The sequence below is a fragment of the Leucoraja erinacea genome, chromosome 12 (assembly GCF_028641065.1).
Source record: "Leucoraja erinacea ecotype New England chromosome 12, Leri_hhj_1, whole genome shotgun sequence".
In the NCBI taxonomy this organism is placed as follows: domain Eukaryota; kingdom Metazoa; phylum Chordata; class Chondrichthyes; order Rajiformes; family Rajidae; genus Leucoraja; species Leucoraja erinaceus.
Genome location: NC_073388.1, coordinates 23,286,502 through 23,313,786, shown reverse-complemented (window position 1 = coordinate 23,313,786; position 27,285 = coordinate 23,286,502). Strand labels below are relative to the sequence as shown.

The window sequence follows — 27,285 nt, the reverse complement described above, 5'->3', positions numbered from 1 at the left end:
AGATGTGGCCCTTGTGGCTAAGGGGATCAGGGGGTATGAAGAGAAGGTAGGTACGGGATACTGAGTTGGATGATCAGCCATGATCATATTGAATGGCGGTGCAGGCTCGAAGGGCCGAATGGCCTACTCCTGCACCTAATTTCTATGTTTTCTATGTAACCATAATAAAGTTTGAGAGTGTGGTGAGAATGCCCTGGTTTTCCCACTCACACCTCACAGCCAATAAACTCCAAACCTGTCCATGGAAAATAATGCTTAGAAGGTGCCCATCTTCCTTGTGCTGCCAAATATAACTAGAAAGTGGCTTTATATAATTAAATAAAAGATTTTACATGCCCACAGATCAGCTTGTTAGATTTAGAAAGAATAACTCCCATGTCCTCTCCTGCATTTCAAAAATTATCTCCTTATTGGCTTGCCAACTAGCCTGCTTTTCTGTATTTGTGTATTCACTAAGGAAGACACAAACAATCCAGGATCCCAGAAATACTAGGGGACCAACAATTTAGTGGGAGGGAGGAACTGAAGGGAATCCACATTAGTCAGGAAATTATGTTAGGTAAACTGTTGGGACTGAAGGCAGATAAATCGCCAGGGCTGACGGTCTGTATCCTAAGGAGGTGGCTCTAGAAATCGTGGATGCATTGGTGATCATTTTCCAATGCTCTCTCGACTCGGATCAGTTCCTGTGGACTGGAGGGTAGCCAATGTAACCCCACTTTTTAAGAAAGGAGGGAGAGAGAAAACAGGGAATTATAGACCAGTTAGCCTTACATCGTTAATGGGGAAGATGCTCGAGTCGACTGTTAAAGATGTTATAGCGGTGGAAAGCAATGACAGGATTGGTCAAAGTCAGCATGGATTTATGAAGGGGAAATCATGCTCGACTAATCTTCTGGAATTTTTTGAGGATGTAACAAGTAGAATGGATAAGAGAGCCAGTGAATATGGTGTATCTGGACTTTCTAAAAGCCTTTCACAAGGTCCCACACAAGAGCTTAGTGTGCAAAATTAGAGCACATGGTATTGCGGGTAGGGTATTGACATGGATAGAGAACTGGTTGGCAGACAGGAAGCAAAGAGTAGGAATTAACAGGTCCTTTTCAAAATGGCAGGCAGTGACTAGTGGGGTGCCGCAAGGCTCGGTGCTTGGACCCGTTATTTAGAATATATATTAACGATGCAGATGAGGAAAATAAATATGGCATCTCCAAGTTTGAGGATGCCACAAAACTGGGTGGCAGTGTGAACTACGATGAGGATGCTATGAGGCTGCAGGGTGACTTGGATAGGTTGGGTGAGTGGGCAGATGCATGGCAGATGCAGTATAATGTGGATAAATGTGAGGTTATCCACTTTGGTGGAAAGAATAGAAGGTAGATTATTATCTGAATTGTGTCAGATTAGGAAAAGGGGAGGTGCAACGAGACCTGGGTGAGTTTGTACATCAGTCACTGAAACTAAGCATGCAGGTACAGCAGGCAGTGAAGAAAGCAAATGGCATGTAGGCCTTCATTGCAAGAGGATTTGAGTTTAGGAGCAAGGAGGTCCTACTGCATTTGTACTGGGCCCTGGTGAGACCGTACCTGGAGTATTGTGTGCGATTTTGGTCTCCAAATTTGATGAATGACATTATTGCTATTGAGTGCAGTGTAAGTTCACCAGGTTAATTCCCGGCATGGCGGGACTGACATTTGCAGAAAGAATGAGTCGACTGGGTTTGTATTCACTGGAATTTGGAAGGATGAGAGGATATCTTAGGGAAATATTAAATTCTTAAGGGATTGGACAGGATGGATGCAGGAAAAATGTTCCCGATGTTGGGGGAGTCCAGAACTAGGGGTCACAATTTAAGAATATGGGGTAGGTCATTTAGGCGATATGAGGAAAAACTTCTTCGCCCAGAGAGTTGTGAATCTGTGGAATTCTTTGCCCAGAAGGCCGTGGAGGCCAATTTACTGGATGTTTTCAAGAGAGAGTTAGATTTAGCTCTCGGGGCTAAAGAAATCAAGGGATATGGGGAAAAAGCAGGAATGGGGTACTGATTTTAGATGATCAGCCACAATCATATTGAATGGCGGTGCTGGCTCGAAGGGCCGAATGGCCTATTCCTGCACCTATTTTTCTATATTCTATGTTTAAATCAGCTATCCAGAATAGGAAATGTTCATTGTTTAGAATTTATTGACACAAGCATACAAATGTGTTTACATTCAGAAACAATAAAAAAGTTCAATGTATAGCGTATCAGCACAATAACCATTTATGAGCTTTTTATATAAATGATTGTAAACAAGCATAATATATAAATACTTAAACAGCCAAGATTTTTGTGAAGCAACAGACAAGATTCAAAACAAACTGATCAATAAATTAGCATTTCTGGTGCGAGGAAAATAGTTAATTGCTCATGTCAAAATAATATTTTAACTTGCAATGTAATCAAAATTTATGCCATTTTTGTTCAGTTTTCTTCTAGTTCTGGATTATATTGGGATTAACATGGCTTCTCTTAATTCCTGCATAAATCCAATGGCATTATACTTTGTCAGTCAAAAATTCAAGAACTGCTTCAAGGTAAATTTGTCCAATTGTCAAACCAAGTATTTTATTCTCAATGTGAATTTTCACAGAACACAAATCCTTCTTTAGGAGAATAACCGGACAAATGGATGCATGCAACAGGACTTCCCATGACCAGGAAAGATCAGTCTATATAACACTAAAAAAAAAAAATTGAAACCATTATTTTTCAACAAAATGTGGTGGGGTGATAAAATACTTGATTTTTCCAGCAGCTTATAACATACACAGCAGATCACCATTCAGAACCTCATTTCATTTTCCCTTTCAAATGTAAAATAATCTATTATCAAAAATCTGAAGATCTGTCTTAACCAAAGTATATAGCTTAATGGGCCTGTCCCACATAGGCAACATTTTAGGCGACTGCAGGAGACTATGCAGTCACCACATATTCGTGGGTGGTTGCCGGGCAGTCGCCTTCATGGTCGTGAGGAGTTCAACATGTTGAAAAATTAGCGGCGACTAAAATGAAGCCGCCATGGAGAATAGCGAGAATTTTCGTGCCGTAGGTGGGTCGCCAGGTCGAAGGTTCTCGTAGGTTGTAGCCAGTGCTGACTGGTGAATTTCGTTGGCTCATTGGGGGAAAAAAAAAGCAGTCGTTTTCAGAACCAAGGATAACCGACTGGTAATGTTAAATGTCCGCCGAGCCTCACAGCCGTGTATCTCTGGCTTCTTAAAAGTTGTCTCCACTGCTTTCCTCCATTATCCCCCCTCTACCCCCCCTTATTTAAAGGACTTACCATACACTGTGCTTTAGCCGTGTTAATTACAGCGCCAACCTTCCTGTTCATCGCTGTATCACCTTGGCTTTGCACCATGTGAATTTCACTCAGACAGCGCTCCCCCCGATTGCCCTGTCCCCGCCTGCATAACGGGAAGGTGTGTGTGTGTGTTTGTGTGTGTCTGTGTCTAAGTGGGACAGGCCCATAACAGTTATAATTCATATCTCATACAGAGAACTTTCTAACCAATTAGATATTCTATTAGGATCCCCAAAGTAATGACCCATGGTACAGCTCTTATGTTGTTTTAGCCTCGCCACTTATTTTGACATCTTTTCCATTATGCCTTTCACTCTTTTCCACTGCACCAAAGCCCATTCTTGAAGTTCAAATTCTATCATGTTGTTGGCCTGCTTTATTTATCTTTTTAACCTTGAATTCAGTCTTACTCTGCATACGAGTCCAGCCTCAACCTCAGCACACCCTTGACTGCTACTTAGCAGTTTGCAATTTCCTAACCGATTACACCCTTTAAAAAAATCAGTTCCCTCACTCCTATTATACCCCTTCAACCGTTTCCCTGTTAAGCTACGATCAATTGCCATTTTTCAAACTATGCAAAATTCTACCATCTACATATTTTGCACCACTCATCTCTTTCGAAAGTGGTCTTCTTGGCACCCTTTTATCCAAACTGCATTTAAAACAATCATTATTATCTTCAAATCTCACTTTGTAATTGTATAATTTTCCTTCCATACTATTTAGTCCTCTAGCTCGAGGCTTTTTATGTTTCCTCACTTCCTTCCTGTTTTTTCATTGGTATAGTAACTTTGTAAATTGGTCATGTTCTTTCAAACTCCACCACATTCTCAAACTGCCAAATCTGTTCAGAATATATTGTTCCAGTCATTTTATTTACTTACTTACTTACTGCCAATTATACCTCCTGCAACAAAGGTCCTCCACTCCTGTCTGTTCTGGGTCCATCACGCCCAGTAGTGTCGATTCCTTCAGTTGCTGTTTCAATAACATATTTGTTTTACGAGACAGGGTTGTTAGCCCTGTGCTCAACCTCCAACCTGGAGGACCAGTGGATTGCTCTTCGACTCACCTCTACCCTTCGACCTGTCCAGTATGGGGGACCTTAACAGGAGACAAATCTCCCGCTGGCATAGCTCTAGGGGCACTGAGACACTCAAGCTCCCCTATTGCTGAGTTTCCAATAAAATTATTTACAGGCTGAGTAGTACTACATAAAATGCAAATACAGTGCTGGAGTAACTCAGCAGTTAGAGTCACAGAAGAAGGGTCCCGATCTGAAATCGCCTATCCATGTCCTCCAAAGATGCTGCTTGACCCTCTGGTTTTTTTTGATATCCAGCATCTGTAGTTCCTTGTCTACATAAAATGCAAGTTGTCCTTTGATGCAAATTTTCCAGATTCCACATTCTTTTTTATTTTAATCAAACCGTTTATAAAGTAACCACAAAGAGAGTAAAAGTTAGAAAAACTATCTTTTAGCTATTGATGAAAAATAGCTAAATGTTTGAAAAAAGTCCCTCTTGAACTTTGAGGAATGGTGGAAGTAAGAAATATAATTAAAAATCTATTTTTAAAGCCTGTCTTATCTTAATCTAATTTGCTGATTGTTTATTTTCATATTGTCCTTCCAGTCCTGCTTGTGTTGTTGGTGTCAACGATCAACTCTGAGCAGACCGATGGATGAGAAAATGGCTGTTGTCAAGTGGAAAGCCAATGTCCATGCAAATGGTCTGGATCGGAGCAGTTCACGCTTCAGTAACAAATACAGCTCATCTTGAACTAGTTAAAAAAAAGTTAGGGGGAGGAAAGCTCCTCCTGGCTCTCCACTACCATTTAAAATGGTTTCATATCTGTATCTGTAATGCATTATACATGGGAAAGTCAAAAGCTTATGTTCGTCTGCATATTGACACTTTGGATGCTTGCAGTAATGTATAAAAACAAAAATCATCTCTTTTGACCTTGATATTTCAGTTAAAAGGGGCTGCTCATTCACTTTCGTGATTAATTGCCAAAGAGAATAATTAATTAAAGTACAAATAGATCATACTCTATCCAAAGAATACTTTGGTAATTATGAAAATAAATTTAAAAAGCTGTAAATTTACTAAAACAATGCAAAAACTTTTAAGCGCTACTGATTTGGTAAAACATTGTGGATATATCCATTTGTACCGATGCACTAATTCACCTTTTTTAGTTTAGTTTAGAGATGCAGCACGGAAACAGGCGCTTCAGCCCACCGTGTCCGCACCGACCAGCGATCCCCGCACATTAACACTATCCAACACACACACACACACACTAGGGACAATTTACATTTATACCAAGCCAATTAACCAACAAACATGCACGTTATTTGGAGTGTGGCAGGAAACCAAAGATCTCGGAGAAAACCCACCCGGTTACGGTGAGAACGTGCAAACTCCGTACAGACAGCACCCATAGTCAGGATCGAACCCAGGTCTCTGGCGCTGTATGCACTGTAAGGCAGCAACTCTACCGCTGCGCCACCTTGCCTCCATCCTTTGAGTGAAACCCATTTGGCTACATTAAATGGTTCTTAGTCAGATCATGTTGCACAGCCTCATACAGATTAGTTGTTTGCAGTATTTCTGCACCATATTGTAGTTATTTTGTCAAGGCAATAAATTATCTATGAATCTGTATAATATATTTTAGTTCAGTATGTTTTTTTCTAAATAATCGGAATTAGGTTGGTACTTAACTCCTATTGTTCAGGAGACATGTGTTAACAATCTTATCTACTTACAAGGCAGCTCATATTTTCAGTAAGAGAACAACAATTTCATTTACTTTCAAATTATAAAGAAAAATTCAACATACGAATTTTCAAATAAAGCTACCTGTAATGTGTGAATGATAAATTACAAGATTTAAATTTCAAAATCTTCAAATCATTTTCTTAAGCTTGACATAAGATGTTTTTAAATGCCAAGCCAACTTTTATAGCTAAAACATAAGAACATACAGTGACACCAAGGACAGGGAAAAGAGAAACACAATGACAATTCATTCATTCATTTTAACCACATTATGGCATTTGTTTGAAACTACAGAATTAAATATGCACTCTGCATTATAATACTATACACAAAACATCAAGAGTGCATTTAAATATCCCAAAAATTGCTTTGATCAAAGCTCGACTATTTTCACTTCAGTGTCTTATTTCTAAGATTTTCTAATGACATGCCTAGTTTTCAGATGTATGTCCCATTACTAAACCATCAGTGGCCTTGCCTGGTAAATCCAGGTACATAATATTCATGTCCTTTCTTTTCCCAGTGTACATTACTCACTGATCAAGAAGGCACTGAGCATTAATAAAAACTGCTTACAATAGAAAATTAATAGCTTCAAGCATCAATAAATCAATCTTGAATGGAATATGCAGTTTACCAATAATACCTAGTAAAAACTCAGCGCTGAGCTAAACAATGGGAAAAATCTAAATACTTACTCAATGTTCAGAGATTCAGTTACATCCAAATGGCAGCGTTGAGATTCAATAAGCTATCGAAATATCTCATGTCAATTATTTTAATGTTTATTTTTCAAAATGTATTAATGTACAGTGCTATGTATGCTGTTTCAAAACTGATCCATTGCTTCTTGTTTATGCTGCTCTTTATATTCCGTTATACTGTCCTGAAAGAAGAAATGAATCATCAGTGATGTGAAAATGGGTGACTGCTTTAAAGCATGCTGGCATTTTATGAAAGTATATTTTCATATTATTGTATTCGTTGGAAAAACTGAATATAGCCGGAGTGAAGTATTTAAAGTTGTCTCAACATTGGCATAATTACTCTAAATACATATAATTTCAATTATCAGCAATTATATTTAGAACTTTTATTATTGATTATAGTTATGCATTATAAATTTAATAAAACAAACTTAACATTCAAGTTTACTATCAACATTTGCTTTTTTTTTTTCAAATCTATCGCAAAAGAAAAGATGTCCAGATACCGTCTTGGTGACTACAGTAGATCATTAATAATTATTTTAGTTAGGCACCCAGCTGTAAATCTCAATAACGCACGAGCCACTTCATGGTTGGATAATGTGCCATCTGTCCATGGCTTCCAATGAGGGGGCAGGCATGACACACAAAGAGGTATGACACACATTGACAGTGGCAGAAGCAGTGATGGAAACAGAGACAGAGCTCAGGTTGAGGTTGTGAATGGCTTCACTTACGTAAGTAAGTAAGTAAATTTTATTTATATCGCACGATTAAATCAACTCGCGTTGAAACCAAAGTGCTTTACATAGAAGAAATAATTAGGTTTCCGTACCTCCATAGAAAACTTAAAAAAAAGAAAAAATGACACAACACATTATAGAATTTAACATGAACGTCCCCCCACAGCAGTATCAACATTTTCCATTGTGGGGAAAGGCACTAGAAAGTTCAGTCCTCTTCCTCTGTGATCACCTGAGGTCGGGGCCTATTTGTGGCCTCCGTAGCCAGTCCGATGTTTTCAGGCCCTCTTGCCGGACGATGGAACTCCAGCGTCGGGAGAAACACTCCTCAGCAGCTTGGAGTGTCTGGAACGGCCGCTTCCTCCCCGGAGATCGCGGCTCCCGATGTCCACAGGCCGCACTGGTCCGACTCTGGCGATCTCGGCGAGAGATCCCAGGCTCTGCGGCGTTTTAAATCCAGCGCCGCCCGTGGTTGGATGCCCGCAGATCGCAGCTCCTCGATGTTGGAGTCGGCAGTCACAGCACTCTGGAGCTTATCGCACGGCGACCTGGTAAGGCATGGCCCGCTCCGTGATGGTGTTTCAGTGCTGTGCTGCCGCCGAAGCTGGGGTTCTTTCCGGTCCCGACAGGAGACGCCGCACCAGTCCGATGGTAAGCCGCGAGGAAGGGGCGAAGAAGCAGCTCGGAGGAAAGCCGCCTCTCCGACCAGGTAGGGACTAGGAAATAAAGTTTCCCCTTCCCCTCCCCCCACCACATAAAAGAAAACCTCCAACAAACATTTTTTTTGGAAAGTCATTGTCAATAATGTATTCCGTCACATTTCCAGAGTGACCCTGAAATAGTTGATACCACACTTCACCGAGACAAGTTTCAGACGGTCATAATTAAGTGGTTGAATTTCTTGGTCCATAGATCAACTTCGATACGGAATGATTAAGGAATAAATTAGTTAAAGAGCTTCTCTAAGACAGGAATAAATGGCTGCTGTGGGTAATTTTTAAATACTTTTCCATTGGCTTCAATTTCCAAATTGATTTTAACACTTCTTGATTTTCCTTTTTCCAACATTGACAACTACTTTGTTGCATTGACCTGTAATATAAAATGTCCAAATATTATTTAGATTTGCCCATTATCTGAGAGATTCCTTTTGATATCCATTTCTTTATGGCAAATCACCATCTGAATTATGAAAATTCAAAAGAAAAGTTTGAAAATATGCAATAGCTATCCAAATGGGCAAATATGCAATAGCTATCCAAATCCACATGCGTCAATTACATTAGAGATTGCCAGTGTGCAGCTCAAAAGGATTTTCCCTTGATTCTAAACTACTTATGGTCAGTTTATCCATTACACCTCCATGGATTTTGTTCCTCCAGAATTCCTTTTCCAATGGTCTCCAAAGATAAACAAAACTAGAAGGCAAACAAGTTGGTGTAAACTTGGCAATGAATCATGCTCGAATCATCAGAGATGTCCTTATTCTTCAGGGAACGGGGGTTCCCCTCTTCTACCATAGATGAGGCTCTCACCAGGGTCTCTGCTATACCCCGTGACTCTGCTCTCACTCTCCATCCCCCCACTCGTAACAAGGGCAGAGTCCTCCTTGTCCTCACCTTCCACCCTACCAGCCGTCACATACAACAAAAAATTATCCGACATTTCCGCCACCTCCAACGTGATCCCACCAGTTGCCACATCTTCCCATTCCATCCCCTGTCTGCTTTCCGCAGAGACCGTTCCCTCCGTAACTCCCTGGTCATTTTGTCCCTTCCCACCCGAACCACCCCCTCATTCCCTTGCAACCGCAAGAAATGCTACACTTCTCGCTTTACCTCCTCCCTTGACTCCATTCAAGGACCCAAGCAGTCTTTCCAAGTGCGGCAAAGGTTCACCTGCACCTCCTCCAACCTCATCTATTGCATCCGCTGCTCTGTATGTCAGCTGCTCTACATCGGTGAGACCAAGAGTAGGCTCGGTGATCGCTTCGCCGAATACCTCCGCTCGGTTCGCAATAGCCAACCTGATCTCCCGGTGGCTCAGCACTTCAACTCCCCCTCCCATTCCAAATCCAACCTTTCTATCCTGAGCCTGTCCATGGCCAGAGTGAGGACCACTGTAAATTGGAGGAGCAGCACCTTGGGTAGTTTGGGCAGTTTTGCTTGGGCAGTTTGCATCCCAGCAGTATGAACATTGACTTTTCTAATTTTAGCTAATCCTTACTTTCTCCTCCCCTTCTCAGCTCTCCATCAGCCCTCTGGCTCCACCTCTTCATTTCCTCCTTTCTTCCTCACCCCCCCCCCACCCTCACATCAGTCTGAAGAAGGGTTTAGACCAGAAACTTTGCCCATTTCCTTAGCTCCATAGATGCTGCCTCACCTGCTGAGTTTCTCCAGCATTTTTGTCTACTTTCGATTTTCCAGCATCTGCAGTTCCTTCTTAAACAATGAATCATGCTTCTTGGTTCCATATTTTGCAACTGCAGCAAACTGGTTTAGTTTATAATTCCCTACAAATTTTTTGCTATGTAGTTCTCAAGATTGTTTGGCATCCAGAGCCTTGTTGAACTCTTAAGTCTTCTTAAGCAGGAAAAGTAATTTTTTTAAATGCAGTCACTGAGACAATGATGATCATCGCTAATTTTCATTTAAATTGCACAAATGAAAATTCAACATTGCAGTCTTCTGTTAGGAAGTTTCAGCCAAATACTGATATAGTTAAGTAAACAAGACTCACCTCAAATGTATTCAATACATGCTGACAGACAGTCATGAGTTCATTGAGACCCCTACGAAAAGGTTCTACCGATGGAATTCCCCCTGAGACAGAATTCACAATACAGATTCATTAACACTTTCATGTTCCCCCAATATTTCAGTAGCACAACATAAGAACACACAAAAATAGTAGCAGGAGTAAGCATCCAGTCCCCTGAAGCCTGCCTCTCCATTCAGTATGATCATAACTGAACTATGCTGGTTGGGTGAGGGGGAGTGGGGAGGGGATGGGGGGGGGAGGGGTGGGGTGGGGCAGGGAGGGGTGTGGGGGAAGGGGTGAAGGAGGGGGTGGGGGATGGGGGTGGGGGGGGGGGGGGGGGGATAACCTTCAAAACCTTCATAACTTTTGTACTATTTCACCGATCTGAACAAAACTGAAAGGTTATGAGGCAGGGTGACGGAAATGAGATGGTTACAATGCGATCACAGAGATTTTATTATAATCAGAAAGCATTTGATAAGGTCCCACATAGGAGATTAGTGGGCACAATTAGTGCACATGGTATTGGGGGTAGAGTGCTGACATGGATAGAAAATTGGTTGGCAGACAGGAAACAAAGAGTAGGGATTAACGGGTCCCTTTCATAATGGCAGGCAGTGACTAGTGGGGTACCGCAAGGCTCGGTGCTGGGACCGCAGCTATTTACAATATACATCAATGATTTGGATGAAGGGATTCAAAGTAACATTAGCAAATTTGCAGATGACACAAAGTTGGATGGCAGTGTGAACTGTGAGGAGGATGCTATGAGAATGCAGGGTGACCTTGGACAGGTTGGGGGAGTTGGCAGATGCATGGCAGATGAAGTTTAATGTGGATAAATGTGAGGTTATCCACTTTGGTATCAAAAACAGGAAGGCAGATTACCATCTAAATGGCGTCAAGTTGGGAAAAGGGGAAGTACAACGGGATCTGGGGGCCCTTGTTCATCAGTTTAGTAAAACAAGCATGCAGGTACAGCAGGCAGTGAAGAAAGCGAATGGCATGTTGGCCTTTATAACAAGAGGAGTCGAGTATAGGAGCAAAGAGGTCCTTCTGCAGTTGTACAGGGCCCCCTAGTGAGAGCGGAGTATTGTGTGCAGTTTTGATCCCCTAATTTGAGGAAGGACATTCTTGCTATTAAGGGAATGCAGCATAGGTTTACAAGGTTAATTCCCGGGATGGCGGGACTGTCATATGCTGAGAGAATGGAACGGCTGGGCTTGTACACTCTGGAGTTGAGAAGGATGAGGGGGAATCTTATTGGAACACATAAGATTGTTAAGGGTTTGGACAACCTAGAGGCAGGAAACATGTTTAAGAATAAGGGGTAAGCCATTTAGAACGGAGACGAGGAAACACTTTTTCTCACAGAGCGTTGTGAGTGTTGAATTCTCTGCCTCAGGTGGAGGCCGGTTCTCTGGATACTTTCAAGAGAGAGCTAGATAGGGCTCTTAAAGATAGCGTAGTCAGAGGATACGGGGAGAAGGCAGGAACAGGGTACTGATTGGGAATGATCTGCCATGATCACATTGAATGGCGGTGCTGGCTCGTGGGGCCGAATGGCCTACTCCTGCACCCATTGTCTATTGTCTATTGTCTAGATGGCAAAACAAGCTCGAGGGGCCAAATGACCCAATTCCTAATTCACATGACCGCATGCATCTTTGGCAAAATGAAAGGATTTCCTTATACTGTAATAATCTGGGATATATAGCCCCCTTTAGAAACAAAACAACATAATCATAAGATACCAACAAGACTGAAAATGGTGGATCTAGGAACTGCACATAACCATTTGATATTTGGCATGATTGATCACTGTACCATCAGAATAAAACTTTCTAGCTTAGTTTAGAGATAGTGTGGGAACAGCACATTAAGTCCACGCTGACCAACGATCATCATTAGACTAGTTATATGTTATCCCAGTTTTGCATCCTACACATTAGGGGCAATTTACAGAAGCCAATTAACCTACAAACCTGTAAGTCTTTGGGATGTGGGAGAAAAACCCACGTGGTCACAGGGAGAACGTGCAACTATGTACAGATAGCACCCATAGTCAAGATTGATCCTGGGTCCTTGGTGTTGTAAGACAGCAACTCTACCACTGTGCAATAATAATTTATTCACAGAATAATTCCAAAGATAAGTATTGCAAAATTCTTTCATCAAATTTCCAATTGTACACTCGGACAAAACAGGGCATGTCTTTCAGGACAGATTAAAACACAGCGAGGATTAGAAGGAAATATTTAATTCCCCAATCTCATTTTTACTCAGGAAAGAAATGCTTGTTGTGAAGTCATCAATTTTATGTACTCCATCAATAGATACAGAACTATTTTGAGATGGGAAATAAAAAACACCATTTTGTTGGAGCTTTATTCATTATTTTTGTGATATTTGTATAAAGATTTGTATGGCACTGGGACTCTGATAGGCAACACTGAAAAATAGATTTTATTGAAGGTTTGAAATACAATCCAACGTTCTACGCATGGTTTAATTGATGCAAAGACTTAACGCAATCTAGTTCAGCTTGAACAATTGGCAGGGAAGGAAGCAAGCCGCATGTGCAAGGGAGGAGAATTTATTCTCAAGTTGAAAATATTGAACTGAGTGTTCTGCCGTTAAATATGGTGGCTCATGCGGTACTTTCTATCAAATGTGTATTCTAGAGAACCCAAAGAATCAAAAGATACTTGCGGTGTAACCAACTGATAAATAGAAATTGATCCTCTTATCTGTGGGTAGTGTCGATTAGTGTTGAATAACATGTTGGAACCTTGTAATACTCTCACAGATCACTGTACAAGAGCAGAAATAGGGGGATGGATCAGCTGAAATCTCAAGAATATACAAATTATAACATACTGAAAGTGACAGGGCAAGTTGCGAAAATTGTTTTTTTTTTAAAAAGCATGTATGTTCCAAGAGTTTAAAGTCAGAGCCATAGATTACAAAATAATCTGCAGAGCACTGGTTCAGTCACAATTAGAGTATTTTGCCTAGTTCTGGGTGCCACTCTTTAGGAAAGATCTAAAAGCATTAGAGAGTTCAGAGATGAGCGGCATTAACATGTTCACCCTGGATAACAGGGGGTTGCAAAGTGAACAGCTATCAGTATTTACAATCATGAAGGGAAAGGATAAAGAAATTAGAAAGAATCAGCAACCCATTGGTGCAAGGGCCAAGAACCTTGGAAAACAGAATATAGGTGATTGGCAAAGGGAAACAAACGTAACAAGAGGAAAACTTTTTCTTTAATAAATACACTCAGCAGTTAGAATCTATAATGCAATGCTGGGGTGGTAGTGGAGCAGATTCAAAAGGAAGCTGGAAATTATCCGAGAAGAACGGCAGGGCTACATGTAGAGACCAGGGAGGAGACCAGGGAGGTAGAACGGGCTACACTGCTTTTACGTACAGCTGGTAGGGACTTGGTGGGCCAAATTACCTCCTTCCTTGTCTGATCCGGCATGTGATACTGCATGTAGAAGCACTCACTTGTTCATGTACTGTCATTTCACTTGACTTGAGTGAGATAACAGCGCATGCAAGTCATATAAAAAATGCAAAACAAAATCATTACAAACTTCTCAAACAGTTCATAGAAAGAAGGGTTTCGGCCCGAAATGTTGCCTATTTCCTTCGCTCCATAGATGCTGCTGCACCCGCTGAGTTTCTCCAGCATTTTTGTGTACCCTCATAGAAATAATGTGCAGGTTACCTCTTGTTTGGATTCTAAAGTTAATTTTGCTTTCTGATGGATGAGTGATGCTGTAGCCACAAAATTCTATCTCTGGGCTGTGAAACAAAGAACACCAGTATTAGATAGTATCAACAATGTAAAAACTATTTACACACAGACCAGAAAATAATTCAGTAAGCCAAAAGACTGTTTGCAAAAAAAGAATTTCCCAAATTTGGCTAAGGTATTTTTGTTCATTAGCACTAAACATGGCATTTTAGAAGTCCAGTAAAGTGCAGTCAAAGTATTTTTCAATTAATTAATCATGGTCAAGAGGAACAAGGGAAAGTAATGAACTGTCCTGATGAGCAAGGCCACTTCCTATTTAATTTGTATTCTCCATATATTAATACTGACATTCCAATCGCAAGTAAAAATGTAAACAATTTTGCATCAATAAATATAATCAATGTTATTATATAACGAGTCGATATCAGAATTACATTTACAAAATGTGATGCGTTACGAATAACAGTTAAAAGATAATCAGTTTCTGATCTGGAATTAATTTTACTAAAGTTACCAATGAAACAAACCTAGTTAATTTATGTAATTATGCTACATCTTGTCCAGTTTTTCATGATTAATATTTGCTTATCAAATAAAAACTATAGGTAGATTATAGTTATTTTCGTGAAAGATCACACGAAAGCGGGCATAGATCTATTTCTCAACATGTCTACTGCTTCAAGTAATCTCTGAAAACATTGTCTATCCTTGATCACATCTGAAACAAAAGAAAATGGTTTCCTAATATCTGTTGGTATATTTCCTTTGAAGCTTTATCAATTCCAACACAACCTAACTTGGATGAAGTTTTATTGTGAATATATAGCAAAAAGCTAAATTCCTAGTAAAATCATGGAGGTTTTTTTTAAAAAGATCACCTCTCACTTGATAAACATCATTTATCTTTACCCTCCGACTTTCACTTCCAAACCAAATGCCAATTAACTTTCCTATTATCATTCCCCTAGTAGCTCTTGTTTTGCTGAACAATAAATAGCCTCAATTCTTCCTATGGCGATCGCTGATATACAAGACCAAATTAAAAGAGTTATCATAAAGAAAGTGAAACAAACACGTGGAATTTCAAAAAATAATATGCAGCAGTTAAAAATAAGAACTTAAAATGTCAACTAGCAAACATTCAAAGGTCAGGATATAGAAATCAACATTGAAAGATCATTGTGTACCTCACTAACAGCTTTAGAACAGAGGCTTCTTGTTACCAGACATCGGTTCCAGCATAAAACTCTCTAAAGAGGATCTACGCTAGATTTACTATGTAATCACTTCAACCAATCAGTTGAGATAATCCTCACTTACAGGCAAAATCCAAAAACACGAAGAACAATGCAGTAAATAAATCTCATGATACGCAGAAAGACACTGGGGGTTTAGGTATAGAGTGGGATGGCAGAGAGAACAGAAACAGACAAAGTACAATAGTAATTATAATTTTCAGTAAAATCTTCAATGCTGATTAGAGGGAATGAGTCAGCACATTTATAAAAATCAGTTTTACAAAACCAGAGATTTGCTTTTAATTTTACTTATGATACAATTCTAAACTAATTTACTCCTGAAATGGACCTACTGTGAGTTTGTTCCAACTATTTTAGGCGTCGAACTTATGTTCCAGAATACCACATTCACACCAATGCAGTTTGTGTGAGACTAGCTGTGAGGCTTTTTCTTCTTCTTGCGTATGGTGTGCACAGCCTAAAGTTGTAGGTCAACTTGTTCTATTTGATCTATTTGTTTGTGCACGTCGGGTTGATTGCATTAGTTGAAACAGGGTGGGCCACGTGAAGGTTGCAATCTTTCACCCCAGCTGTGAGGCTGTGAGGCCATTAGTGAGAAATGGATCAGCACAACCTGATTTCCATATTTAAAACACCTGTGAAGGCATCCAAGGTCACTATTTGATTTCCTTTATCTAATACTGATAGCTCACTGTTATTATTATAGCCAATTCCAGACATATATTTCAAGGGGGTGGGGGGTTATTCTGGAGAATGTAATGTTCATACTGTTAGATTGCAAGCTGCCCAAGGGGAATATGAGGTGTTGTTCCTCCAGTTTGCATGCGGCCACACCCTAGCAATGGACGAGGCTCAGGACAGAAATGTCAGTATGTGAATGGGAAGTATTCATTATACTTTAGTTTCACAAGTTATAGGAGTAGAATTTGGCCATTCAGGCCATCGTCTACTATGCCATTCAATCATGCCTGATCTCTGCCTCTTAATCCCATTTTCTTGCCTTCTCCCCATAAACCTGCCTTGACACCGATTCTAATCAAGAATTTGGTAAATTGTAGGTAAATTAGCCACTGGGAATCGCCCCTAATGTGTAGAAATTGGATGCAAAAATGGGATAACATTGAAGTAGTGTAAACGTTCGAACAATTGATACAATGCAAACCTTGCCATGGTAATAGGTGATATGGCTGCAGTAGGGATTTTCCTTTTAAATTAAAGTTGTAGATGGAGGATTTAGGTGGCAATGTTTATGGAAGAATAATTAATCTTTGGCTTAATCTTTACTGCTAGTGTCCATTTGGGCAGATACCCATCGATATATGGGAAGCCTGTACTTATAGTTGAAGCAATATGTCCCTTGATACATCAGCCATTCATAAGTGTGGAATTCCCAGTGACTTTCTAACAATTGTAAAATTGATTTAAAGTGATGTAAAAAAAAACATCACTGTGACAATGAAGTGAAATCCAGCTGTGACAGGTTGTGTTTAGTTCTTTGATTTAATTGAGGGTATATGTGAGAAGGTTGGTGACTCAGAGTTGGGGAACAGATAAGTGAAGGCATACACTGAGGGTATATCAGCATTTCCAGGCTAGGAAGCTGGAGCGCAATGGCAATGGGGATAATAACTTTAGGACCAAAAATCAAATCCTAAGGGAACACAGTTGGTCAGGCAGCATCTATGGAATAGGATAGATAACATTCCAGGTCAAGACCCTTCTTCAAGGATGATGTAGAAGGAAGATACCTGCCAGAAAGGTGAGAGAAGACATGGGGATATAAGAGCTAGCATGTTAAAAACAAGAGGAAATCATAGGCTGGGACCCTTCTTTAGACCCTTGATCGTCTGACCATTCCATCCACAGATGCTACCTGAAAGTGTTTCAGGAATGAAAACACATTCATACATCAGGAATTATTTAACAAGGGAAAATCTACCTACTTCTTCATAATCATGTACCGTAGGGAATTCCCAAGAGTGTGGTCCTCATCGTGCAATATGAATGTGACACTGGAGTCATCACATCCTTCTGCCTGCACCTGAAACACGTGGAGATTATATGATATAAGTAAACAATGAACACAAACAATACCGATTCATTTCTCCCACCACCCTTGACAGAAATAGCAAATTAAAAAAATGACAGTTCGCTAGCATTGTGACAACAATGAATATTTATCGATCACATAAGTATCTCCAGGAACTTAATCAGGATAAAGCAATCAGAAGTCACACCACAAGACAAGTAACTGGCCAAAGACACAAAATGCTGGAGCAACTCAACGGGAAAGGCAGCATCTCTGGAGAGAAGGAATGGGTGATGATTTGGGTCGAGACCCTTCTTCAGACTTCAGCATTTTGTGCCTATCTTCGATTTAAACCGGCATCTGCAGTTCTTTCCAACACAAGTAACTGGGCATGGTAATAGCAGAGAGCCCAGGTGCATCAGCCCAAGTCACCAGTGCCAATCAAGTGTCCACCTGAGCAAGCCCCATTTGCCTGCCTTTGGCCGGTGTGCCTTTTAACCTTTTCTATCCATTTATCTGTCCAAATGTCTTTTAAACGTTGTAATTATAGCCACCTCTATAACTTTTCTTGAGCAGCTTCTTCCATATACCCACCACACTCTATATGAAAAACCTACTCCTGAGGTCCCTATTAAATCTTTACCATTTCACCTTAAACAAATGCTCTCTAGTTTTAGACTCTGTACCCTGGGGAAAAAGAGTGACCATTCACCTGGAGAAGGTGGTGTTTGGCAAGACTGCCCTCATCGGTCAGGGTACCGAGCACAGGAGCCGAGACGTCATGCCCCTGCTGCACAACACATCGGCATGGCCACACTCGGAGCACCGTGTACAGCTCTGGCCACCGTGGTAAAGAAATAATGTCACTGGTCCTGAATGGGAACAAAAAGACTTGAGGATGCCCCTGGGACTGGGGGCTCCAGTCACAAGAAACGTGGAAGGCCATATGCTTTTCTCCCTACAACGCAGGAAACTTAGAGGTTGACCGTATAAAGGTTTAGATAATCACTGGACTAAGTGGGACCCGTTGGGAGTCACACGGGAGGCCTGGCCCCCAATGCAACCCATCCCCCAACGCAATATTCCACCACTCACCTGTTCCCCCAACGCAACCCGTTCCCCCAAAGCAATATTCCACAACTCACCCTTAGCCCCTAACTGCACAGACGCGATTCATTTCCCCTCATCCCCCAGCACTCCTCCCCCCCTTCTCTTCGTCTGAGCAGGGAGGTGGAGGTGGGGGGGGGAGAGTGTGGTGTGGGGGGAGGGGGGTGCGGGGGGGAGTGGGGGTTGTGGGGGGAAGGGTGTGTGTGTGTGGGGGAGGAGGGGTGTGGGTGGAGAAGGGGGCGTGGGGGTGGTGGGGGGGGGGGGAGGGGGGGTGTGGGGGGGAGGGGGAGGGGGGTGTGGGGGGGGGGTGTGTCTGGGAGGGGGGTGTGTCTGGGGGGGGGGGGTGTCTGGGGGGGGGGGGTGTCTGGGGGGGGGGGTGTGTCTGGGAGAGGGGGGTGTCTGGGAGAGGGGGGTGTCTGGGAGAGGGGTGTGTCTGGGGGAGGGAGTGTGTCTGGGGGAGGGAGTGTGTCTGGGGGGGGGGGGGTGTGGGGGAGGGGGGTGTGTGTTGGGGGGGGAAGAGGTTGCAGCACCTTCAGCTTTCAGGCCTCACACAGTAGCTCCCGGTCCCACTCCGACTTCACTCAGAGGCTTCCAGTTCAACTTAACAGCTCCTGGCTCGCACTGCTCTCTGCCCGCATGCTGCTCACGGACTCAGCCCTGCCTCCGGGGTTTTATTCTCCGCGGGCCCTTCATGGTGACTGATAGGCGAGAAGAACAATCTGCTGATCTCACGATTTTTTAAACCTTCATCACTTTTCTAATATTTCACCCATCAGAACAAAACTTGGTGTGCTTGGAGCAGAGGAGAACAGAGAACGGTGAGTAAGGTGGCCAAAAACTTCTGGCATTATAGATGACCATTTTTGCGTAAATTAAAAAAAAACGCAAACCAGAAGTGGTTATGATGAGAGTTTTAGCAATGTTATAGATGAGTGGCATAGCTAAGATGACAGTCACGAGACTTTATTCGAACATAACAGAAGTCATTTCAGCAGGTAGACAAAAATGCTGGAGAAACTCAGCGGGTGAGGACCGAAGGAAATAGGCAATGTTTCGGGTCGAGACCCTTCTTCAGTCATTTCAGCAACTCAGTTTACTAATACTGCATTGCACCTTTCCCTTCCTTTCTTCCACCAACCTTAATACAAATGACTATAAGATTGTTGTTCATAAATATATTACCAGGTGACGAATAAATGTGACACACATGTGAGGAATAAAACTGATTGTATTGTGATTGTATTGTAGGATACTGACAAAACAAATGTTCACTGATTCCAGGAATGATTTATAAACTTCAGGCAACAAAACAAAATTTAAGTTGAATCATTCCCCTGGGACACAACCTTTTCAAATTTGTATGGCCAATCAATGCCTCACTGTCAAGAAATACATCACAAGGTAAAGAAAGACCTTTGGCTATTTAAACATCTTTCCAATAATAATTCTATGGACCTTTCAGTGGTCTGTAACTAAACCATTATCCCTCTGCCTGGGGCCCTTAATGCTGATCCACTGGCACTGTGCCCGTAGGACAGTAGGAAAATGGCACATTTCTTTATTTGGCCTCCTAAAGAATCATAAACAGGCCACTCCTGTTTGCAGAACAACAAGAAATATTATGACAACAAAACAAAGCACAAGAATTAGATTTCCGGTCTTCCCCTACGTTCACTTGTCTGTATAGGTTTAGACTTAAAGATAAAATTAACATACAAGTTATCAAAGCCATAAACATCGTCTGCAAACCAAGATCTATCACAATATTTTTCCCTTTGGTTTTCATGGTCATTAATAATTTGAAACGATGCTTGCATCCAACCCTATCCGACTGGGGAGCTTATCAGTTGGTAGACTGGGAGCACTTTAAATTGTAAAATAGTGGCATTTAATGAGCAAAATATATATTGAGAGCAAGACCAGAATGTCATTGCAGATTTTAGTAATTTCTTTAGGAGGTGCATGAGATACTCAGTGCACACACTTCCGAACACATTGTTGATTGAAACAAAACTACTGAATGATGCAATAGCGTCTCGCGATATTTAATATTTATTTAAACAGTTTTCAGAGTATTCCACATGAAACAAATGGATGAGAAAAATGATTGCATTCTGACACAGGGCATGTTTATCCTCCGTCTACGTTGTATCTGCACCCAGGATGAGGTGTTCCAAACCAGGGCATCGGAAACGTCCTCATTCTTTAGGGAACGGGGGTTCCCCGCTTTGACTATAGATGAGGTTCTATCCAGGGTCTCCTCTATCTCCTGTAGCTCTGCTCTCACTCCCCATCCCCCCCACTCGTAACAAGGACAGAGTCCTCCTTGTCCTCACCTTCCACCCTATCACAGCCGTCACATACAACAGGTAATCCTCCGACATTTTCGCCACCTCCAACGGGATCCCTCCATTGGCCACATCTTCCCATCTCCTCCGCTTTCGGCTTTCCGCTGAGACCGCTTCCTCCGTAACTCCTTGGTCAATTCGTCCCTTCCCACCCAAACCACCCCCTCCCCTGGTACTTTCCCTTGCAACCACAGGAAATGCTACACTTGTCGCTTTACCTCCCCCTTTGACTCCATCCAAGGACCCAAACAGTCTTTCCAGGTGAAGCAGAGGTTCACCTGCACATCCTCCAACCTCTATTGCATCTGCTGTTCTAGGTGTCAACTGCTCTACATCGGTGAGAACAAGCACAGGCTTGGCGATCGCTTCACCCAACACCTCTGCTCAGCTCGCATTAAACAACCTGATCTCCCGGTGGCTCAGCACTTCAACTCCCCCGCCCATTCCAAATCCAACCGTTCTGTCCTGGGCCTCCTCTATGGCCAGGGTGAGTCCCACCGCAAATTAGAGCAGTACCTCATATTTTGCTTGGGTAGTTTACACCCCAGCGGTATGAACATTGACTTCTCCAATTTCAGATAGTCCTTGCTTTCTCCATCCTTCCCAGCTCTCCCACAGCCTACTGCCTCCGCCTCTTCCTGTCTTCTTCCCGTTCCCCCCAACCCCCACATCAGTCTGAAGAAGGGTCTCAACCCGAAACGTCACCCATTCCTTCGCTCCATAGATGCTGCCTCACCCGCTGAGTTTCTCCAGCTTTTTGTCGACCTTCTGACACAGGATAGCATCATATGCGATATTCTAGCAGCCCTTCTCTAGTGTGCATACTAGGTGTTGAATCATCTGCAGCCTCTCAATCCAACAGTTAAGGAAGGAAATTGAACAAAATTTCTGGCTTCTGATTAATTATTCCAACTGATTTTCATTGTAAATAGTTAATTGAGGACAGTTGCACGAATCTAATAATCATAATAAGAATGTTCAAGAGAAATAAAAGGCTATGGTATGATTTGAATATTCCAATCACTCCTAAAATATCAGATATCCTCTTTTATCTTAACATATATTTCTAAAAGAATGGTCATTTGTAGCTGTTCTTATTAAATTATTTGAAATGGAAACAAATTAGTTAAAATGAAATGCAGGGAATTTGATACCTCGGAAAATCAGTGCGTGTAGTACTTGATTGTTGAATGGATAGGATTAAGAATTGCTTGTTTTCTGCTAAATAATCATTTTCAAGATTTTTCAGGCAAGGAAGCTCCTTGGTGTTAGGAGAAATTTGGAACTGCAGTTCTATAGGAAATTGTACTGGGACCACTGTTCTCCACAAACTCAGAATGTAGGGCATGCCATTTAGAACTAAGATCAGAAGAAATTTCTTCACCAAAGAGTAGTGAACCTGTGGATTTCTCTACCACAGAATGCAGCAAATACAATATCCTTAAACAAGCTCAAAGGGATCAAAAAATGAATGTAAATTCTCGAGAGGTTAAGGCAAGCGAACCATAAACAATTGAACAAAACACTTTGTTCCAATTCTCATTAATAAAAATTTTGAGATCAGATGTTAAAGAATTTATTTTAGTCATTTTTGATTCCCTAATATCTAGTATTATAAAAACTTTGGCAAGTCTAGACAAGTGTACAGAAAAAAAAACATTCAGCAGGTTTTCTGCTGCATACTTCACCACTAATGTTGCCTGACCTGCTGAGTACTTCCAACATTAATTTTTAAAAGATGTGCGTAGAAACGTAGAAATAAAGAACTGCAGATGCTGGTTTATATCGAAGATAGACACAAAGTGCTACAGTAACTCGGCAGCTAATGCAGCATCTCTGAAGAAAAAGGATCTGTGATGTCCCAGAGATGCTGCCTGACCCGCTGAGTTACTGTAGCACTTTATGTATTGCAAGAAAAGTGTCGGCTCCAAAATAAGATCAACTCATTCCTTCCCATCCAAACATCCCCTCCCCAGGTACTTTCCCCTGCAACCACAGGAGATGCAACACCTGTCTCTATGCCTCCCCCCTCGACTCCATCCACGGACCCCGACAGTCCTTTCAGGTGAGGCAAAGGTTCACTTGCACCTCCTCCAACCACATCTACCGTATCCGCTGTTCCAGGTGTGGCGACACCAAGCACACGCTCGGCGATCATTTCGTTAAACACCTTCGCTCAGTATGCCTGAACCTACCTGATCTGTGTAAGAAGAAACTGCAGATGCTGGTTTGAACCAAAGATAAACACAAAAAGCTGGAGTAACTCAGCGGGCCAGGGAGCATATCTGGAGAGAAAGAATGGGCGACGTTTCGGGTTGAGACCCTTCTTCAGACTGGTTAGGAACAAGGGAAACAAGAGATATAGATGATGATGATGTGGAGAGATACAGAACACTGAATGAAAGATATGCAAAAATGTAATGATGATAAAGGAAACAGGCCATTGTTAGCTGTTTGTAGGGTGAAAATGAGAAGCTTGTGCGACTTGGGTGGGGGAGGGATACCTGAAGTGAGAGAAATCAATATTCATACCTTATGTACGAGAATTTTGCCCAAACAGTCTGTGGCCCATAGCGGTATATTTAAACCCCATAGCCCTGCTGCCGGTAGCACTATATTTAGAACCCACAGCGCTGCAGCCTCTTTTGGGACCGCCTGTAGGCAAATATGTGTGGGGGAGGCCATAGTTCTTTTGTAGGGGCTGGAACATATGACGGATCCTTACAGTAGCTGGGTGCGCAAGATAGAACATGGTAGAAGTGGGGACAGTCTGAGCCGTAAGGAGATGTTTATGGCTTTGTTGAGGAGTCGGGATGGACTTTACTAAAGCCTGTGGGCCGGATATAACGAGGTAACGCCTGCAGGCTGGATGTGATGGTAACCAAAGGGTGGAATGTTATAAGAGAAGTTTACCTGAACAGTCTGTGACCCATAGCGTTATGTTTCAAGCCCATAGCGCTATAATTAAACCCCATAGCACTGCTGCCGGTAGCGTTATATTTAGAACCCATAACTCTGCAGCCGAAGGGACTTTGTTTAAAACTTTACACGCCAAACCCCTGCCGTTGGTTGTAGTTTGAATTTGGAAGCAGCACCATTGGCCACGACTTAGCAGCAGTCATTTCAATAACTGATTTCTGCCTGTATAAAGGCAGGGGCCAGTAAGCCATAAGGTAGTTCTTGTTTGCGATCAGCACCACGGACGGTGGCCGAGAGAGAGGGAGGTGTGCTGCTGTAAGACGGGGACCTGCGCATACTGAGATAAGTATTGTTTTTGTTCTCCCTCGTGCCAATAAAATTGATTTGTAACTTGGCGGACAAGTGTGTCTTTTTTCTGTTCTACTAGTCAGATCCTTGAACCTGTGCCCTTGTAAAAATACCACTGGGCTGTGGAGGAATGGAGAGCTGTGGAGAATTAAAGTGTCCAGCAACCGGAAGAACTCATGGACTTCATCAACTTCACCACCAATTTTCACCCTCCACTCAAATTTACTTGGAGCATCTCCGACATCTCCCTCCCCTTTCTTGATCTCACAATCTCCATCACAGATAATAGACTATTGACTGACATTTATTACAAACCCATCGACTCCCACAACTATCTCAACTACACTTCATCCCACCCTGCTTCCTGCTATGCCTCTATCCTCTACTCCCAATTCCTCCATCTACGCCGTATCTGCGCCCAAGATGAGGTGTTCCATACTCGGACATCCGAGATGTCCTCATTCTTTAGAGAATGGGGGTTCCCCTCTCCCATCATAGATGAGGCCCTCACTCGTGTCTCCTTGGTACACCGCAACTCCCCTCATCGCAAGAGACAGAGTCCCCCTAGCCCTCACCTTCCACCCCATCAGCCATTGCATACAATACATAATCCTCCAAAATTTCCGCAACCTCCAACGGGATCCCACCACTAGGCGCATTTTTCCATCTCTACCCCTTTCCGCCAAGACTCTTCTCTCTGCAACTCCCTGGTTAACTCATCCCTTCCCACCCAAACCAACTCCTCCCCTGGTACCTTCCCCTGCAACCACAGAAGATGCAACACCTGTCCCTCGACTGTGTCCAGGGACACCGACAGTCCTTTCAGGTTAGGCAGAGATTCACTTGCACCTCCTCCAACCTCATCTACTGTATCTGTTGTTCAAGATGCGGACTCTTACACATTAGCGAGACCAAACGCAGAACAGGGTCTCTGCGCATCCCTCTGCAATTGGATCCTCAACTTCCTCATTCACAGACCACAGTCTGTCCGTATTGGTGGAAATGTGTCAGCCTCGATAACAATCAGCACGGGAGCACCTCAAGGCTGTGTGCTCAGCCCCCTGCTGTACTCACTCTATACTCATGACTGCGTAGCAGGTCACAGTGCGAACTCCATCATCAAGTTCGCTGACGACACCTCTGTTCTGGGACGTATCACTGATGGAAATGAGTCAGAGTATAGAAGTGAGATCGACCGTTTGACCAAATGGTGCCAACACAATAACCTGACTCTCAACACCAGCAAAACTAAGGAACTGATTGTGGACTTTGTAAGGGGTAGGATGGGGACCCATAATCCCGTTTATATCAACGGGTCGATGGTGGAGAGGGTTAAGAGCTTCAAATTCCGGGGCGTGCATATCTCTGAAGATCTCTCCTGGTCCAAGAACAGGGATGCAATTATAAAGAAAGCACATCAGCGCCTCTACTTCCTGAGAAGATTACGGAGAGTCGGTATGTCAAGGAAGACTCTCTCGAACTTCTACAGGTGCACAGTAGAGAGCATGCTGACCGGTTGCATCGTGGCTTGGTTCGGTAACTTGAGCACCCAGGAGCAGAAAAGACTACAAAATGTAGTAAACACTGCCCAGTCCATCATCGGCTCTGACCTCCCTACCATCGAGGGGATCTATTAGAGTCGCTGCCTCAAAAAGGCTGCCAGCATCATCGAGGATCCACACCATCCTGACCACTAACTCATCTCCCCACTGCCTTCAGGTAGAAGGTACAGGAGCCTGAAAGCTGCAATATCCAGGTTCAGGAATAGCTACTTCCCCACAGCCATCAGGCTATTAAACTAAACTCAAACAAAACTCTGATCATTAATAGCCCATTGCACTGTATCTGTTATATATATATATATATATATATATATATATATTCATTGGTATATGGTTACACTGATATGTATTTATTTTATGTTCTATGTTTTATGTTATGCTATGTATTTATTTATGCCAATATTCTGTTGTGCTGAAGCAAAGCAAGAATTTCATTGTCCTATCTGGGACACATGACAATAAACTCTTGAGTCTTGAATCTATTCCTTCGCTCCATAGAAGCTGCCTCACCCGCTGAGTTTCTCCAGTATTTTTTGTCTACCTTAGGTCTCCACCATTGTCAGAGTGAGGCTAAATGCAAATTGGAGGAACAGCTTTTGCTTGGGCAGCTTACACCCCAGCGGTGTGAGCATTGACAAAACGTCACCCATTCCCTCTCCCCATAAATGCTGCCTGTCCCGCTAGTTACTCCAGCATTGTGTGTGTATCTTTAGATATAAACGCAAGATAGCTACTTAGAGATCCAGTTTAACTTTTCTTTTGCCATGATGAAACAAATGGTAATGGTGCATTTAAGGTGCATGCGTTTTAACACCAACATGGAGCAGCAAGGCCAAATGGCCTGCTTCTGGGCTACTTGATTCCCTGAACATACTCATTCAAAGCACTTATTACAGGATAGATAGCCTGCACACTATGTTATTCTTTCAATAAATACAAACATTATTCTCACCACTTCCAACACAGGTTTCTTTACTCCCTCCGCCGTTGCCATGCTCACGCTGCGCTGCTGATCAATCCCTCATCGGCGCGCAAGTTTCACGTCACGTCCACAGTGGTTGCTGGGAATTGTAGTCCGTGATGGTTCACTTCTGAAACCTCAGATAAACTTTCTGCATCGCTGATGGTAACCAAAGCACACCTTTTATTTGTCCTTAAATCATTTGTTCCCCCCTGCGAGTAGCATTCCCGTGCTCTTAAAACTTAAATTAACATCTAAATGATAAAGAAAATGCTGGAAGCATTCAGCAGGTCTGACAACGTCTGAGGAAATTGACAAATCTGAAAGTTAATGTTTTTCTTTCCAGCCTGATTGCTGAATATCTCCACCACTCCAGTTTTTACTTCAGGTTTCCAGCATAAGCAGTTGTTTTGATTTTCAGCAAATAATGACAGCTCATTCAGTTATTAACAACTTTTTGTTAATATGCTAAGCTTCATATGCATAACAATGCTAAGTGCAAAAGAACTGTTGAATCAGCTGTAGTTAAAAAAAACACCTTAATGCATACTAAAATGATGTTTCATCAGTATTTTGAATGTAAAGCCAAACTATATTTAAATATGTATTATTTGAAAAGTTAGCTGCATCTCCAATC

At 42.3% G+C, this 27,285-nt stretch overlaps 2 protein-coding genes across 3 annotated transcripts in view; one reads left to right on the top strand and one right to left on the bottom strand.

The window, feature by feature from the left end:
- The window catches only part of LOC129702179 (endothelin receptor type B-like), a 33,489-nt gene extending 26,818 nt beyond the window's left edge, over positions 1 to 6,671 (top strand). For both annotated transcript variants that reach the window (XM_055643804.1, XM_055643803.1), the window contains exons 7-8: positions 2,469 to 2,577; positions 4,985 to 6,671. In XM_055643804.1, the coding sequence (XP_055499779.1) occupies positions 2,469 to 2,577; positions 4,985 to 5,131 (256 nt within the window). In that variant the 3' untranslated portion in view covers positions 5,132 to 6,671. The remainder of the gene's footprint in view (positions 1 to 2,468; positions 2,578 to 4,984) is intronic.
- Positions 6,672 to 6,904: 233 nt separating this feature from the next.
- Positions 6,905 to 26,797, bottom strand: polr1d (RNA polymerase I and III subunit D). Its single transcript, XM_055643814.1, has 5 exons — positions 26,640 to 26,797; positions 17,318 to 17,415; positions 14,086 to 14,162; positions 10,329 to 10,411; positions 6,905 to 7,025 (listed from the first exon to the last, which is right to left on the bottom strand). Exons 1-5 carry the CDS (start codon positions 26,679 to 26,681, stop codon positions 6,969 to 6,971), a joined length of 357 nt encoding a protein of 118 aa, XP_055499789.1. The 5' UTR covers positions 26,682 to 26,797; the 3' UTR covers positions 6,905 to 6,968.
- Positions 26,798 to 27,285: the final 488 nt, after the last annotated feature.